Source organism: Dunckerocampus dactyliophorus, chromosome 8 (assembly GCF_027744805.1).
Source record: "Dunckerocampus dactyliophorus isolate RoL2022-P2 chromosome 8, RoL_Ddac_1.1, whole genome shotgun sequence".
Lineage (NCBI taxonomy): Eukaryota > Metazoa > Chordata > Actinopteri > Syngnathiformes > Syngnathidae > Dunckerocampus > Dunckerocampus dactyliophorus.
This window is the reverse complement of record NC_072826.1, coordinates 5,003,525-5,020,995: the sequence shown is the minus strand read 5'-3', so window position 1 is coordinate 5,020,995 and position 17,471 is coordinate 5,003,525. Positions and strand designations below refer to the sequence as shown.

General features: G+C 41.0%; 3 protein-coding genes and 1 non-coding gene across 9 annotated transcripts in view; 3 read left to right on the top strand and 1 right to left on the bottom strand.

Moving 5' to 3' along the window:
* The first annotated feature begins 176 nt into the window (after positions 1 to 176).
* Positions 177 to 4,825, top strand: card19 (caspase recruitment domain family, member 19). Its single transcript, XM_054783542.1, has 5 exons — positions 177 to 657; positions 859 to 1,015; positions 2,472 to 2,537; positions 2,628 to 2,693; positions 2,829 to 4,825. Exons 1-5 carry the CDS (start codon positions 499 to 501, stop codon positions 2,936 to 2,938), a joined length of 558 nt encoding a protein of 185 aa, XP_054639517.1. The 5' UTR covers positions 177 to 498; the 3' UTR covers positions 2,939 to 4,825.
* On the top strand, positions 3,717 to 3,844 carry LOC129187077 (U6atac minor spliceosomal RNA). The gene has a single exon (XR_008572351.1). It is a non-coding gene; the product is annotated as a U6atac minor spliceosomal RNA (small nuclear RNA).
* A 1-nt stretch (position 4,826) lies between the features above and the next one.
* Positions 4,827 to 15,408, bottom strand: ninj1 (ninjurin 1). 2 transcript variants are annotated; one of them, XM_054783543.1, is made up of 4 exons: positions 15,242 to 15,369; positions 14,032 to 14,103; positions 8,884 to 9,121; positions 4,827 to 6,495 (listed from the first exon to the last, which is right to left on the bottom strand). In XM_054783543.1, the coding sequence occupies exons 1-4, from the start codon at positions 15,296 to 15,298 to the stop codon at positions 6,353 to 6,355; spliced, it is 510 nt and encodes a 169-aa protein (XP_054639518.1). In that variant the 5' UTR covers positions 15,299 to 15,369; the 3' UTR covers positions 4,827 to 6,352. The 2 variants fall into 2 exon arrangements, with proteins under 2 accessions (XP_054639518.1, XP_054639519.1); XM_054783544.1 differs by lacking the exon at positions 14,032 to 14,103 and having other exon boundaries at positions 15,242 to 15,408.
* Positions 13,716 to 17,471, top strand: part of wnk2 (WNK lysine deficient protein kinase 2) — a 40,917-nt gene continuing 37,161 nt past the window's right edge. For 4 of the 5 annotated variants that reach the window (XM_054783536.1, XM_054783539.1, XM_054783537.1 and 1 more), the window contains exons 1-2: positions 13,716 to 13,818; positions 15,325 to 15,482. The gene's annotated coding sequence lies outside the window, so the exon portion shown is untranslated. The remainder of the gene's footprint in view (positions 13,819 to 15,324; positions 15,483 to 17,471) is intronic. The other variant, XM_054783540.1, reaches the window with a different exon arrangement.

Sequence of the window (17,471 nt, the reverse complement as noted above, 5' to 3'; positions counted from 1 at the left end):
GCGGGATGTCAAAATAATCAATACATTATTATTAATTGGTTATATTAGAGTTTTATTTGTTTTAAAATTAAGGCGGAAATAAATACCAACTTCCGCTTCCGGTGGCGCGCAGGCGGTGACGTCGAGGGGGCGTGTCGTGAGAAAGGACAGAAGGGACTCCAATATGGGAGGTTCGTGTCTGTCGTTGACTGGAGAAAATGTTCATTTAACCTTTTTACGTTGCTTTTTTCCGCGGTAATAGTTGACATTTTAGACTCTTAAGACGACGCTGGTGACACAAACCGCGAAATGACTTACTAAGTATAATTCTTGAAGTGTCCCAAAACTTTCCTATTTGTGGATGTTGTTTACTGCTGTCTTTGCTAAGTCGAATACACTTTGTGTTGTCTTTCTTCCCCGCCGTAGAAACGCTGTTTTTGTATCCTAATGGAAGGTAGCATGCGTAAAAGCTACGTTTAGCAATCTATTTGTGTTTGTTTGAATGTCTCGTTGATTTGAATGCGACTGATGTGGACAGACAGCTTCTATGATCAGCTGACAGAAGATGGCGCCTTCCTCAGGGCTGAGAGGAGACTGGACACTGAATTGGTGGACAAAATCATCCTGCAGCTCAACAGAATCTACCCTCAAATACTCACAGACAAGGAGGCCACCAAGGCAAGTACACATGCCGAGTAGTTAGTGCTTAGCGTTGCTTAATAGTTTGTTAGGTGGAAATATTGAATGAATCAGATGTGCTGCCAGTGCGGTGGATTATTATCAGTGCGGTATTAATTTGTAAGTAGCTTGACCCATTTGCCCTCACTGAGGAAATGATATTCGTAATGCTTTAACCCTTCCATTTATGTTCCATTCCAGTTCCGAAACCTGGACGTGCCCACGGGTGTCCGCCTGGGCGAGCTCCTGATGCACCTGCAGGCAAAAGGCGAGGAAGCATGCAGGGAATTCTACAGGGCACTACACCTGCATGTAGAGGACGTGTACTACAGCTTACCAACACGCCTACGTCTCAGAGGTGAGTACTACCGTCTGTAACTTTAATGCTTATGAGCTGTGTTTGTCCACGTCTCTCTCAGAAAGAGTGTGTGTCTCCAAGAATCCCTATTTTGCACTTTATGCATTTTTTTTTTTTACATATACACCATAACTCTCCGCATATCCAATGTAATAGATGCCCTATTTCTCATACAACAACACAGCATTAAGGAGTGGGACACAAATGTTAGCAACACTAGCTTAGCTATGTGAGCTACTGCAGCTTATTTGCTAGAAAAAGTCTGACGGACTGATACCGTGGTGCCTTGGTTAACATCATTAATCTGTTCCAGAATGTCCGACTCAAACAAAAATGGACTCAAAATTTTCCCATAGAAAATTATTTAAATCCAATTCATCCGTTCCAGACACCCAAAAATGTTAACACAAGTCACATTTTATAGACAATAATTATAGTTTTACGTACAAAAAAAAACATTACTAATGACAAATGCATGGACAACTGAACATTTAACATCACTTGTACCTAGTTTTGTTGGAGAAACCCCCCCCCACAAAACCATCAATGAACAAAATAAGACAAAATACTTTCGCTGCAACCACAATTTGCAAAAATATTAAAAAATATACCAAACTAAATATCAACATTCTAGAACCAGTTAACATGTACCTTGCCATTTAATATATTTTTGCATTTGATGTGGTGGTGACGTGTGCTATGTTTGACTGTGGATGGTGTGAACATGCTACGGTAAGTTTGAATGCTTATGTTTTGTTGTTGGAAGCGGAAGTGAGTCTTATGGATGTAAAATGAGACAGGCGGAAACACAGAGTGTCACCCTCCGTGCGCCGCCGGGTTGATAGACTGTTTGACGCGAGAACCGGAGTACATGTGTGTGCATCACAGCCGATGACGGAGCCACTCCCATCACATTTACCTCTGAAATGACGACGGTCTGCTCTTTAAGTCGTAAAATCGGGGGGTCTTGCACCCTTGTCTCGGTACGGTCCATCGCCTTTCTCTTTTGTGCGGTCCATGTGTTTGTCACATTGTGTATCTCTCTACAACTCTGATAGAAACAAGCTCAAATGGTGCCCACGGCCCAGAGTGCATTGCACGATCACATGCAAGTATTGCAAGATTTCGTCTTGTGCCCGTGATCCAAGATGGCGGCCTAAACAAACCATGCTAAACAAGCGGGTGAATGCAAGCCAAAGCAAGATTTTAGCAAAAAATTTGGTTGTTAACCGAGGCGGACGTTAACCGAGTTACCACTGTAGTTGACAGCGCTCCAGACTTTAAGATACAAAGCCTGTGTGTGTTGGGGATCTGGTCAGCACCTCTTCTCTGGTAAAAAGGCTCTAGGGGCACCTATCAATGTGAAAACATCATTAAAAAGTCAATTTTTCATAATAGCAGCGCTTTACTGGATCTAAATGGGATATTTTACACCCCCAAATCAATTTGTCTCCAGATTCTGCTGATCCGTTCACATATCCTACAAGTGCCAACAAACAGAGACATGTTATGAATGACAAAGGTAAGATAACTTAAATATTTGTTATAGTTTGTATGTGTTATCGGTTAAAACCCTCAATATCATCACAAAACTATTTGTACCCCTTTCCAGGCCCCCTCTTCTTCCTAGGCTGTTTCAGTATTGCAGTTGGAATGGCATTAGTCTATTATTATGGCGGTAAGAAGCAATTTGATTTTTTTCTATTGCCATTATTATTTTGCTAATCATGCATGTAATCCTTGAGGATTGGCGTAGTTTAAAATAGACGTCCAGTGTCAGGTGTCACCAATAGAGGCTGTCCTTATTCCGTAGAAGACAGGATGACGGGAGGCAGCCGGGCCCTCGGCATGGCAGCACTGGGTTTGAAACGAAAAGCCCGCGAGGTTCTTATATGGTACACCGAAGAAAGCCTCATGAAGTAAGAATTGACTGACCCTCAGGGCCCAGGAGGATTCAGCAAAAACTTGATTTGTACCAAAGCACAGCACCATACTTTGCCTTGTCAAGTGTTTCATACAGTTTTTTTTATTTATTACTTTGAGGGTCCAATATATGAATAATGGGACACATTAAGTTGCCTATTCTTGGTGGATAGCTATTTAATTTTAAGGGAAGTCAACTATTAAAATGAACAGGCAAGTATAACATACTAAGCAGCCTCTGCCTATAATCTTTAGAACTTGTGAATTTTCACCCAATAGGCATATAAACGTGTGTTATTTTTTTATTGGACAAAACTAAAGCAAATTTTGCAATTCGACTTTTTTATTTAAGACTATTTCCAATGTATTCATGTATGTGTGTACAGTACATTGCTGGGGAAAAAAGATCGGCGAGCTAGAGCACAGAAACAATTTTGTACAAATGCCGCCCTCGTGTGGCGTAAATAGAGTCTACATGCACACAGCCGGTCTGTAAAATCGGTGTGAAAACGCACTCACGTGACTACTCCAGCCAATCATTGTCGTTTCTTCTTCGCGCAGTGGATTCTGGGTAAAGGTTAAAACGTAATGAAATGCTAAAATAACAGCTTAATAACAATACCTACACCGTCAAGTAGTAAATGTTTAAAGTACACAGTAATTACGTTTGTTTATATTTGAATGTTACATAGTATATAGGTTGCTCAAGCAGAACCATAAGTGAAGAGGAACCGCAAGAATGGCACTATAAGTAAGAGTGTTCCACGGTAGGGATGACGTGTTGTATGAAAGGAGAGAAGGTTAGCACTCCCCTTGACAAGGATGGAAATGGTCCCTGTGGCCTGCAACACATATATGGTTAAGGCATTGCCACCTACTTCGTGGCATCTCTAACCAAGTTTTTTCCCCCTATTTTTGGCATTACTTATTTTTTGTTATTTGTCCACTTACACACTTGACTTGTTGAGCACTATTACAACTTAACATGTGGCATCGGAAGCTATTCTACAGCCTGCTGCACTTATTTAGTCCACCCAATTTGCCCAAAAGAAATATATATTTTTAATGTATTGTTTAATGTATAGATTGCACCCCTGTTATTGAGAGACTTTCTGCCCTCAATTATTTGCGTATTTGTCTACGCTTAGTGCCTTTTGCCATCTATATAAACATATATATATTTTTAAATATCAGGCTGTTTGTACTTCAATAAGGGCTTTTGGACAAAAGACTATAAATGCTCCAATTATAGCCTGGGCATTTATTTAGAGGACAGGTTATTAAATGGAAGCAGGGAGAGAAATGGGCTCGACCATCATCATTATACATGATGAATGGGGGCGTTTCCATAGCGCAGCTTTCCATAGCTGACGTCATGTTCTGCTTTGGAAAGCAAAAGAGTTGAGACTCAACAGCGCCTTTGCTGGTTGCGGCCAGGTGCTGCACTCCATTTTGCCTCAATTTCTTCCAGATGCTGCCAATCACAGTAAATGCTGTTACGCATTAAATATATCCACTTAATTTCTTAACTTAAAAAATGATTTGGAGTACTTGAGAAAGTGGAGAGGAAAATGTAGCTCTCTTAGACCACGTGGTCATTTATTTTAACAAGTATATTGCTCAACACAGCCGTTGGTTGGTTGGAGCATTTACAGTAGTTAATTCATCAATGGTGCTTTATGAAACTATACAGGAACAAAATGACTCCTTGCATTTCTTTTTTTTTCTATTCTACTGCGCATATTATGCACAATGTTATGTGCATATTATGTGTTCATATTTCATTTTTTGTGCTTGCTCCTCTGTTCTTTGCTCTGTGATGTAAAGATGCCTTCGACGTAGATGAAGTGCCACTATTATAACAATAAACCAAATAATAATATTCAACTCATGTTTTCATCATACTTTTAATTTTAAACAGTTGTCAGAGTGTGTCATACATCATATAGTAAAAATTCTTAAAAATGCTATAAAAAAGGTAAGTACATAATCCAAGTAATTGAATGGAAGACACATTAAGGCTTTAACTAAATAAAATATACAGTAGTGGTTGCATAGCAGGGAAAAAATAATGTAGCTCCGTCTTGGTAGATCCTTTACAATATTCTAGAGGAAGGTTGTTTTTATCAATAAAAAAGCCACGAGGTCCTGTTAAGGGACAAGTGCTACATTTCTCCATACTTTTACACCGAAAACACATACTGAAAAATCAGATTTAGGGCCATTTTGATATTTAATTTTTACATGTATGATTATTTTTGTATTGAATATTTTAAACTTTTAGCAAAAAAATATTCAGCTAAAACCAACCCATGTAGATACTGTATGCTATGAAGATAAATACTGTCTATATTTCAAAAAAATTAACATTTAAACTTTTTCTCCTTACATTCCAACTTTTTGCATTTTTTTCCCTACTCTTGCTTTTTATTTATTTATTTATTTTTTAAAGATTTCTTGTTTAACTGTATACAGTGGAACACACGCCCCTCGGACACGCTGTCTCATGTCAACATAAGTGGTTGTCCACGAACCCGAAACCAAAAGTAGCCATTCCTTGCACAATAAAGTATTTTTTGGATGTGGTTTTTCTCCATTTGTGCCGACTGTTATGTTGATTCTTATGTTTTTACACCATATTTGTCATCATCATATCATATTTTATACTCTTATCTAACGAAGATGCTACAATGACTAAGCTTTCATATACACTGTATGTGCAATCTAAAGAAAAAAAAGTAAACGGGTGCATTTTGTTAGTTGCTGAGGTAGAACACGAGTTAATACTGCCATGCTATTATTTTGAAGCTAACAGAAAAGTCACTGTGCATGTAACAAGACAGTAGTGATGTTTTCTGCTGAAGTTAATGCTACAAATTTTTCATCGTCCCATTTGGGTCTCACATTTTACGTCGTCAAAAGTGGTCAACCATGTATGTCGACATCGACTTAAGCGGCACTTTTTAGCAATAATAACATGGTGGAAAGGGGCTTATATAGGTTATGGACATAAGTGGGTTCCACTGCGTTTTGAATATGCTGCGGGCCAATAAAAAAACAAGCTGTCGGCTAGAAGTCGTCCCTGGGCTGCACTTTGGAGACCCCTGACATCCAAATTGAAGATGTTATGCAAAGACAACAGATGTGTGCTATAAAGAAGGCAGTTGGTGTGTCACAGTGACCTGAGAATGGTTCAACTTCAGCAAAAGAGAAACAAAACAACACGGAACACCGTTGGAGGAGAAAGGAGATCTTGTCCGAGTCATTTGATCCTCGTTTGCACTCCTCGAGCCCGCAAGGTCAAATTCCAGAACAAGCGCACCTGCGGGTGCATTTGTCAGTTTGTTTGCAGGCAGAGTAAACATCCCGCCCGTGACGCCAACAATCCCGACGAGTAGAGGTCGGTGGTGGAGGTCACTGGCTGGTGTTGGGCCGCTGCACGCCGAAGGCCGTGATGAAGACGTTGACCACCACAATGATGAACACGAAGGCCGTTGCGACGTTCTCCATGATGTTCAGCTTGTAGTGCATGCGTTCGTCGTTCAGGTTCCACTTGACTGCAAGACACGATGGGCGTAAAACAGCATCACTGGGTGTTCACTAGCAGGAGGCGGAGCCATCTAAACGTCCATACTAACCATACCAAGTGCGCTTCTCTTTTTTTCTTTCTTTTCCACATTGGAATTGGCAATACTGGCCCGCTGTTTACTTGGTATGGGACAGACACCAACATTTGCAGTACAGTAATCCCCTCGTTTATGGCAGTTAATTGGCTCCAGACCCGTCCATGATAAGTGAATTTCAGCGATATAGGATTCCTTATTTATAAATTGAATATTTTCATAGTTAGAAAACCTGTGTGCCACCTTCTAAATATGTTGTTTAACACTATTAGAGCCCTCTAGACATGAAATAACACCCCTATAGTCACCCTTACAATCCTATTACCCAATAGACAGCAGACATAATTAGAGAAAATAAGACATATTAGACATAAATAAGATAACATAGACTCATATAAACTCCTATTACCTAAAATAGAAGACATAATAAGAGTAAATAATTGCAGTAAATGTGTTCCGGTGCGAGGGGAGCTGAGTTGGGGGACAGACAGGAAGTGGCCTTCGGCATCAGAGTTGAGTTTTATCTTTGTCATGTGTTACAGGTGCGACAGTGGCGGTGTTAGGGATTATTGTGCCTGCAATAAAAGCCATCAAGTCTGGTGCTTGTGTGTCTCACCCAACATTACAGTAACATTACTGCCACCTACCAACCTCTTTGAATGGACCTTCTAAATACCTTATATTTGTATTTTACTTCATTTAGGCAAAATAAATTATATAAAATTTGCTTAAATATGCATTTTTTAAATAATAATAGGCCGTATACATAAGAATTACCACAATTTATTAATATACAGTATTTTCACAGCGCCAAGTAGTGAGGGGTTACGGTATCCCCTTATCCTCAGCGTCCACACGGGGGCAGTAGAGAGCGGATTATCGATTATTCCAGAGGCTGTGCTATTAACTAGGGCACTTGCTATCCTCAGAAGGATCATTTTTTATGTTTTTCTTTTAATACATGGATGGCTCTTATTTTATGAGCCGTTTCAGATGACTGACACGCTCTTCCTTTCTCTAAATTTAGCAGCCTTCCAGAACACTATAGACTCTGTTAGGATAAGATAAGGACACCATTTGACAGGCTGCAACATTTAAACACTGCACTGAGGGGCCCCTCTTAAGCAAAGACACCGGCCACAACATTAAGCACACTTCTCATCAAAATGTTAAGAGCAGTTGAAAAATGTGACGAATGTACATTTTGCACTGTTGGATCTTAAGGAAGTTCTAAGCAGAGCTTCAAAATGCAAAAATAATTTATAGCAAAGAAGCATTAAAGTGAAATAGGCTGTTCATCAGCTGATCAAACGTTTAAGAGCACAGCCTTTAAAAGGAAAAATGTTGGCAAAAATGTGGATTGAATGTGATTTAGTGTCAGGCATTCACACTGTCATGATCTCTCGATGGCAAAGGCAAAAAAGCTTTCTCTCTTTGAACGCGGTGAAATTTTCTGAGCTGCATAAGCAAGGCCTCTCCTAGCGCACCATTGCTGCTGAGGTTGGACGCAGTAAGACAGTCATTTCACACTTCTTCAAACATCCCAAGGCTCATGGAACAAAAAAGTCAAGTGATGATGGATATGTCGATTTATCGAACCCTTAAAAAAAAAAAACAGGTCGATAATTATGAGCCCTCGATAAACTGACATTCACGTCTGCTCCATCTGTTAGTCTCGCTGTGGTACACAGGCTGGATGACTCGAGGGTTAACTCTGCACACCCTGCACACCGTGGACTGGTTGCCAGCCAATCGCAGCCAAATGATAATAGGGTTAAAAAAAAGAGGTCAAAATATTCAATTATCGTTGATAAATTTTAGCACAATTATCGAGCAAGAAAATTTGTTATTGTGACAGGCCTAAGTGGTAAAACATTTGCTGGAGGACCCCATTAGCTGTCCGTGAAGACACAGGACCATCCTCAGCCCAAATGAAGGTTGTTACTGGCGCTGAGTGCAGTCCAATAACCATCAGACGCCATCTGCCAGAGAACTTTTAAGAACAAACATGACATGTCTTTGATCAGCTGATGAACAGCCTATTTCACTTTCATGCTTCTTTGCAATATATATTTTTTTCTCACTCGCATTTCTTCTTTTTGCATTTTGAAGCTCTACTCAGAACCTCCTTGAACCCAAAAGTGTAAAATGTACATACCTGACATTTTTCATTTTGATGTGAAGCGTATGTCGATGTGATTGTCCCATAAGGAAAGTGACACAAACAGCACTCATCATTTTCTATTTCTTCTTTCTCAGGGAAAGAAGGAAGCCATTCGGCGAGTCAGGTTATGTTTGTAAAAAAAAAAAATGAAATCCTACCAATGAAAATGAGCATAATTCCCACAATGATTTGCAGGATGAGGGAGACGCTGATGAGGACGATGAGCGGCACGTAGAAGGAGAAGGCGGGGCCTTCCTCCAGCACGGCCTTCAGCTGCGAGGCGTTGGCCATCAGCAGAGCCACGTCCAGCATGCTCTCTGCCATGCTCTTCTTGTTGGCGTAGTGGTTCATGTTTAAGGGTCTGGTTTGCCGCCTCCTGGGGCCGCTTAGTGGAACCTGCAACACAAAACCAACCCTTCACTGGAGGCACGAAATCAGTACAGTGACACAAACCGCCGCCAGCGTACAAATGGATGAACTCAACAAGTGGGTTTTGCTTTTTCTTTGGCTTTTTCGTGCTGCCCACACAAAAGGCAAAGAGGAAAGGGGTGACGATAACCACGGCACTGGAAATGTTATTGTGCTGCTGTGTCCTGGTCCTGGCTATACGCTGCTTTAGCCATGGTAGTCAAAAGTCTTAAAAACAAGAATTGGCAGGCCATCAACAGTCTTTACTACCCTATACACTGCCACAGGTCATTACTATTTGTTGGATTATTTTTATTGTTGTCTGCTAACATCTTTTTACACTTGAATGACAGTTAAAAGTGTCAAAAACAGCGATCGGCGAGGATTACTTGCCATCGATGGTCCCCGCTATCCTAAACAATGCCACAAGTCATGTGACTATTATTATTCCTAAGGTGTATCGTTGTGTTATTTGTATTGTTGTGTCTGCTAGCTTCTTTTTACACTTGAATGGCAGTTAAGAGTGTTCAAAACAGTGATGCGTGAGGCTTACTCGCCATCAACAGTTTTCACTACCCTACACACCGCCACAGGTCGTACTGCAGGTTAGCATGACTTCTCTCAAGTTTTATTCTTGTTTTAGTTGTATTGTTGTGCCAGTTAACGTTTATTTACCCTCGAATGACAGTTAAAAGTCTTAAAAACAGCTGTGCGGGACAATGACAGCTAATCAACAGTCTTTACTACCCTATACGATGCCGCGGGTCATGGGTGTGTATTTCTATTCTCAAGTTTTATTGTTGTGTTAATTGCATTGTTGCATCGGTTAACTTCTTTTTACACTTGAATGACAGTTACGAGTGTTCAAAACAGCAACTGGTGACGCTTACTTGCCGTCCAGTCTTCACTACCCTACACACTGCCACAGGTCATAGGTGAGTGTTACTATTCTCAAGTTTTATTCTTGTGTTGTTGTGCCAGTTAACTACTTTTTACACTTGAATGACAGTTAAACGTCTTATAAACAGCCACCGAAAGGCCATCAACAGTCTTTACGACCCTAATACAATCCCAAGGGCCATGGGTGTGTATTACTCTTTTCACAAACTTCTTTTTACACTTGAATGACGGTTAAAAGTCTTAAACACAGCCATGCGGGACACTGACAGGTCAGCAGTCTTTAGTACCCCATAAACTGCCATAGGTCATGGGTGAGCATTATTATTCTCAAGTTTTATTGTTGTTATGCCGGTGAACTTTTTGTTACACTTGAATGACATTTAAAAGTGTTCAAAACTGCAATCTGTGAAGCTGACTTGCCATCAACAGTTTCCTCTCCCCGATGCAATGCCGCAGGTCACGGCTGTCTACTATTATTCTTGTATTATTTTCTGTTATTATTGTATCGTTGCGTCAGTTAACTTCTTTTTACACTCTAATGACAGACAGCCGCGTGTTAAAATGCTACGTAACACATCGCCTGTACGCTTTCATGACGGTGCCAGTGTGACTCCGGAACAGATGATTTCTATTACTTCCTGTGGAAGATTTGGAATAAACGGGAGGTGACGCTGCAAAGAAGAGAAGTTCCACTGTACTTTCCAGCTCCAGTAACTTCCACTTTCAGTGAAGCGGTTCACAACGAAAAAAATGATCAGTAGCAGAAGTCAACACGGTGTTTCCCCACCAACGCTAAATACTGACTCATCAATGCTGTATGCTTGTATTCCCTTGTGGGGGAATTGATGGCATGATGAAATCTCCAAACGACCATCAGCATCTATCTTTATTGGCACACGTAGTCAGCTTTAGAGGAAGAAATCATTTTATTAGTGCCCTAGAGGGGAAATGAAATACTTTCCCTCTACTCTGGACACGCCGTGAGTAGAAAATAGTCCAAATGGTCTTAAGGACACTAAAATACTACAAACAGCTTTCAGTGAGATGCTCTGCTACGGTATTATTCTGCTCAAAACAACGCTGGTATTGAACTAGGCAACATTCTGAGAAGTTCTCCCATTCATAAAGCAATCATACTCTTTAAAAATAGTAGCCGGCAACTACAGGAGACTCTGTGGTTAACTGGAGGAGCAGTTAGGGTAATCAAGAATTCCAAAGGCCTATTACGACCATCCTCATTTAAAAGCTCTTTTTTTGGTTCAACGAGTGAGGTTTCCCAAAGACTACGAGGGTGGTTTTGGGTGGAATTGCACAACTCCAGTTATCTTTGTGTTTTTTCGCTGCCCTGTGGGAAAACCCTGGAAGGAACTGAAAGTGTTCAGCGACTCAACGTAAAACCTTACAACACTCTCATAATGACCCAAAAGGTCACCGTGTTACATTCATTAGAAAGGTCAAACAATTTTCTCCAGTCACTTCCTGTTTTTAGAGCCAAGGAGTTCTATTTCATACAAAAGCGGCCTCCGGTCCGCCCAGAGACAGTGGACATCTGCCAAAGCTCTAAAACGGACACTTTACAACACGGCAACTCAAATGGCTCCGTGTGCTGCGTTATCCAGCCAAGCTGAGCGCAAGCTGTGTGCCATCATTCCAATGGGCTGGGCGGCCCATCCAGGAAGTAGCTGTGCACAGCCTTCCTTGTTTTGTACATTACGTAAAAAGGAAGCCATCACTGGCAATATGACAAGCATCTGCAGCGCTGCGCTTGTGTCTCAGCGCATTATCCAGTTGACTCTGCATGCACGCCTCGTGTGCCACAATCAACACACGTCCTTCATTGTCCTTTCTGCTTCTCTTTCACTTGCTTTCCTTGTGCGCCAAGTGCCAGGGGAAGTCTTTTGGGGAAAAAAGGGGGCCTGTAAAACCTGTAGCGAGACACTGTGAGGGACTGCACCTCCATAAAAGTGCATTTGAATTTCTATGCCTGCATTGTTCTTCCATCTTGTATCTGACATGGGAATGAATGCTTGCTAGATAACTATTCTTCTAGTTCAAAAGTGATCTATTCTGCTCATTTCAGTGGCTCTGACCCCAGCGGGGCACTTTAGGAACTTTTCTGTTAACCTCAGGTTTGTGTATAGGGTAATCTGCATTCTTCTCCTCTTGGCTGAAAATCATACGTGCATATTTAGTTAGTCAGTGGGTGACACAGCAGCTACAATCACCATGCTAGACATAATTAGCACCCTAATGAAACAACACTACTGTCTAAAATACCACATTTCTCAATCCACACAGCTATCAGATCATTAGAGTTGCACATTACTTACAGACACAGAAGCATAAAAAAAGTGTCCAAAATGCATTGAATCATATTTGTGTCACAAACTAATGATATTGCAACCACTAGATGTCGGCAAAATAATTATCCACAATCCTTATGTGAGACATGAACACCTTTTTTCTGTGCGTTCTAAAGATACAAAAACAGGTAAGTAGAGGCAGCTAATTAACGCATGTAATGGGACTCACCTCTTCTGCCTGAAAAGGCCGCTATTAAAACACCTCCAAAAAGCTACAACAAAGTTGTTATGGTTTTATATCCATGCTGTGGCCATGTAGTAACAGGTACATTCATGATAACATGTAACACTTACAGTATTTTGGGAACTTCCTTCCTGGTTGCATTGGTTTCCTACTGTTAACTTTTCCAAACTCAAAAACAAAACACAGCAGCAGCGGCAGCAGTTGCAATATGTAGCGTTACCTTTCGCTAGTGGCCTGGCACATTGTGAGCAAATGTAAGGTGAAGCTAGTTGCTAGCCGGCTAATAGCTAGCCGGTGTGGTGTGGCAACCATTAACGTAGTTCTAGGTGCATCCCATTACGTGCATTCTTAGCTGCCTCTTTTTAGCTGTTTTTATATCTTTAGAATGTTAGAGTTGACTAGAATGAGACAATTGAAGTACTGTACAATTTAACAATGGATGTACTGTTACTTGAATTTTGCACAGACAGGTTGCCTGGCCACCCTATCACGCTTGCTGCTGCTTGCACACGTAGATCACACGCACCCACACCCTTGATTGATACAACCTGTAGCCAGTTAGATGCAGATACATGGTCACACACACCGATACACTCAGGAAAGGGTAACGACCCTGTGTGGGCGGGACCCAAGAATAGCGTATCAAGGTAGGCACTTCCCAGTTCGAGACCTTCCTGCTTGATGAGACGGGGTCTGCCACTGTACTTTGTGACATCTTCCAGACAATTTCTTTCTTTCTGATCTCTTCTCGAGGAAAACGAACTTGTACGTTTTCAAGAAAGCACAGAAAAGCGAAAGACGCGTGTTCGTGTCTCACATCAGGATTCCAAAAAAAGTAAAGTAGTGAATTTAAAAGTACATGGGTTCTGTTTGTATTTTTATCGTGGCATCGAATAAGTATCGAAAATTGTGGAAATTCACAGGTATTATCGAAATTCTGGTATCGGGATGAGCCTATTCTTCAAAATGCCTCACGCTTATTTAAGGCATTTTAAAAGATGAAATGTACAGGTACTCACCACTCATGAATGAAACTACGTACTGTACGTCATGTATCATCATTAAAAATGGTAAGTACTGAATTTGTTGTCTTTCGAAACTATACTTTGAACTTCTTTTTCCACTTGTATTGCAGTTCAGGATGCTGACGATGGAGATGCATGAAATAAACACCACTGTCAGCAGCGTCTTTCTTGTACTTCCCTGAAGAAGGGACGTCCATCTAATGTCCTTAAAGGGTGAGTTGTTTTATTACACAGCGTTTGACTTCCTTTTACACTTGTAAAATAGTTCAAATGACACCGAAAACATGGCCTGCACATGTAACAGAGCTTTATAATAGATTACTATTAGAAATGATTATTAAAAGATCTGATTGGATGCTTGGTAAGCGTTATCATTTCCCAGCAAACAAATGACATCATTATGACATCACTGCGGCATCTCAGTACCTTTCTATCCATGACTTCGCCTTGAATCATTTCACAAGTGATAGGAGCGACTGATGTGGCGTTCACTGCCTCCTGATGCAACGGAACACAGATAAAAACCTTTTAATGAAAGGCTCATGCACGTGTGTTGTTGACAAGAGACCATTCACTCATCTTCCTTCACTATTATTCTTATTTTCTATATAATGTCAATCAATACAAGGCTCTATCATGTCTTACATTTTTATCTATAATCATAAATAAGCAGAAACTGAAGCAATGTGTTTACGCAAATCAAAGATCGTCTATATGACAGAAACAGTGCCGTTTTAAAGGACCGACTGTACAAACATGCTAGTCACATATCCTGTCCTCTTCCTGCCTATTTGCAGGCGAGAGACCTATTTGCATGCACTTGGCAATATATTGGTTATATCCACTTCATTTTCATTTATTGTGTGATTGATTAATTTATTTATTATCATCCCGGGCCTAGTGCCCACAAGACTATTACTATTTCTGAACAAGAAATCTTGTCACGTTTTAATCCCCCGAGATCTTGTGGCGCCCCTACGAGTCAAAGATCCTCTAACAACCAACCCTCCCATTTTCATTTTTCATAGTTTCCCATATTTTAACTTTTGTGAAAAACAAAAATCATATCAACAACGCTTGGTAATATTGGTGTAACACTTCCTGTATTTGCTAAAGTCAGGCCTTCAAAATAAAAACACTGTAACCAGTGAAATAACACAGTTGCACCAGAAGAGGTCAGAATCAGGTCTTATTTTTGAAAAATGTCCCTTATTTTCATATGCAAATATTGGCAGGTATGTGACAACACCTACTGTAACACCTAAGTAAAAAAAAAAAAAAAAGTAAGTGAAAGACCCTCTATATAACATGAATTTTAAGAAATCTGGGGCCGCGGCCGCCAGTTGCTGAGCACTGCTTAGTGCCGTACGGTAGTTGTACAAATGAAACTGCAAGGTTGAGTGAAGTGTGTGTGTGTGTGTGTGTATATATATATATATATATATATATATATATATATATATATATATATATGTGTGTATGTGTGTATGTGTGTGTGTGTGTGTGTAGATTTAAAAACAACGACTAATAACAGTATAGTGTGTCATTTCCTGGTTGGTTATCCATATAGCGGCTTAAGTATAGCGGGCTTCTACCTCACCATACTGCCGTCTAAAGGACGCCGGTGCCGCCTTACCTCCGTCTCCCCGTTCCGATCAGCATCGCCGTTCATTTCTAAGCTGTCCATCGCCATCTCTGATTGTTGGAAGTGTCTTACAGGAGGAATGGTGTTGCTGTCTCGGTGGTCGTCGAGTGTGTGTGCGTGTGTGTGTCGGGGGGCACGGTCCACTGAACTACCCCTGCCGTGACGACAACAGGGGGGAACCAAGCTAGCACTCCCGCCCCTTCACCAACAACATTGAGGCTGGAAAGCTGAGGTAAGAACAAGTACAACTAATTGTTGAGACAGTTGAGTTTGTTCCATCGTCTCGTTTTTGTCAGACAAGTTCTTTTTAAAATAAATGAGAATTGTCATTAGCAGAAGAGAAGAAGTTATTTTCTAACACCAACACTTTACTGCCACCCTGCGTTTATAGGCGGTATTGCAACCTGGCTGCTAAAATCTTGCAGACGCTGTCAAATATTTGAATGTGTTGTCGTTGTTTGCAGGAAGAGTCTAAAGTTTAAATCCTTAAGAGCCTCTTAAACTTCACTCACACATCAATTGTTAACTATATTTTTGTGGTTTTAACCTTTTGAAGGCCAGGATAGATCTTTTAATCAAATTAACTAAACTACAGTGACATTGTTGTTATTATCGTTATTAACATTGTTATGCCCAAGAACTACATTAATGGCCACCTCGCCACACCACACCTTCTAACTACCAGCCGGCTAGCGACTAGCTTTCATCACCCACTTGCTCACAATGCCTCAGGCCACTAGTGAAAGGTAACGCTACATATTGGGGCTGCCGCCAATGCTGCTGTGTTTTTGTTTTTGAGTTTGGAAAAGTTAACGCTAAGTGTAGCGTTCCTTTCTATGTTGCTATGTGAAATCAATGCACCCAGGAAGGAAGTTCCCAAAATACTGTAAGTATTACATGCAATCATGAATGTGACTCTTACTACATGCTCACAGCATGGATATAAAACCTTGTTGGAGCTTTTTGGAGGTGTTTTAATAGCGGCCTTTCTAGGCAGGATACGTGTGTCCCATTACGTGCATTAATTACCTGCCTCTTTTTACCTGTTTTTATATCTTTAAACACACAGAAAAGAGAAAGACATGCATGTTCATGTCTCACATAAGGATTGTGGATGATGGGCAAAAATCCCCCCAAAAAGTGCAGTTTTCCTCGAAGGAACAGATATGGCCAGTCTTGAAAGTCTTTCAAATGAGTAGGCCTACACTGTACTGTATGTCCTCTGGCAAATTTCACATATATTCATTCGACACAGCCAAAATGTTTTGAAAATAAAAAACTGAATGGCACCAAATGATCTCTTAAGGCAGGGGTGTAAAAAGTATGGCCTGGGGGCTTTTCATTTTGATGTGGCTTTTTTATTGGACCATGTCACGTTGGAGAAATGATAAGAAACAGCAAATCCGGGAAAGATAGAGTAAAAAGGCACAATGTGCAGAGAAAAATCTAAAAATGTTGATACTAATAACTGATGACAGAGAAAAATCTAAAAATGTTGATACTAATAACTGATGATAACACATAGTGTTGTCTGGAAATATAGATAAACATTTTTTAGCCATCCATCCATCTACTACCGCTTATCCGACGTGGGGTCGCGGGGAAACCCAGACCTCTCTCTTCCTGGCTACTTCGTCCAGCTCCTCCTGGCAGATCCCGAAGCGTTCCCAGGCCAGTTGAGAGATATCGTCTCTCCTACGTGTCCTGGGTCTTCCCCGAGGCCTCCATCTTGACCAGATGCCCGAGCCACCTCATCTTTGCGCCTCTCAATGCGGAGGAGCAGCACTTATACTCCGAGTTTCTCCCGGATGACAGCGCTTCTCACCTTATGGCTAAGGGAGACCCCAGCCACCCTACGGAGAAAACTCATTTCAGCCGCTCACTTCCTTTGATTGTTTTTGGCCCTCGATGGAAAACGTTTGGACACCCCCGGCTTAAGGTTTAAGACAATACCACCAAGTCTTGCTACAGATTCATAAATGAAAACAATTGAAAAGACAAAATAAATACGCGATATGTTATTTGATATTACACACGTTGTGCCGAATACTAAGTTTGCATTGAAAGGTAAGAAAGGATACCAGTCGGTGTTTGTGTGCCCCAGAGAACGGGATGAGCACTTTTACTGACACATTGCTGGTTTTAGAGGTTGCCACCCACACAGTGATTCCAGTGGTTTCCATGGTGATGGATGACCACTAAAGTGGAAGCTTTAGAGATG

Bases quoted from the DNA above. Each gene is read 5' to 3' on its own strand.
- card19 (XM_054783542.1), top strand. From the start codon at position 499: ATGCGACTGATGTGGACAGACAGCTTCTATGATCAGCTGACAGAAGAT. The intron at 1,016-2,471 runs GTGAGTACTACC...ATTTGTCTCCAG, and splicing joins AACACGCCTACGTCTCAGAG to ATTCTGCTGATCCGTTCACA. The intron at 2,538-2,627 runs GTAAGATAACTT...ACCCCTTTCCAG, and splicing joins ACATGTTATGAATGACAAAG to GCCCCCTCTTCTTCCTAGGC.
- ninj1 (XM_054783543.1), bottom strand. From the start codon at position 15,298: ATGGCGATGGACAGCTTAGAAATGAACGGCGATGCTGATCGGAACGGG. The intron at 14,104-15,241 runs GTAAGGCGGCAC...CCGTTGCATCAG, and splicing joins ATCGGAACGGGGAGACGGAG to GAGGCAGTGAACGCCACATC. The intron at 9,122-14,031 runs GTACTGAGATGC...TTTGTGTTGCAG, and splicing joins GCGAAGTCATGGATAGAAAG to GTTCCACTAAGCGGCCCCAG.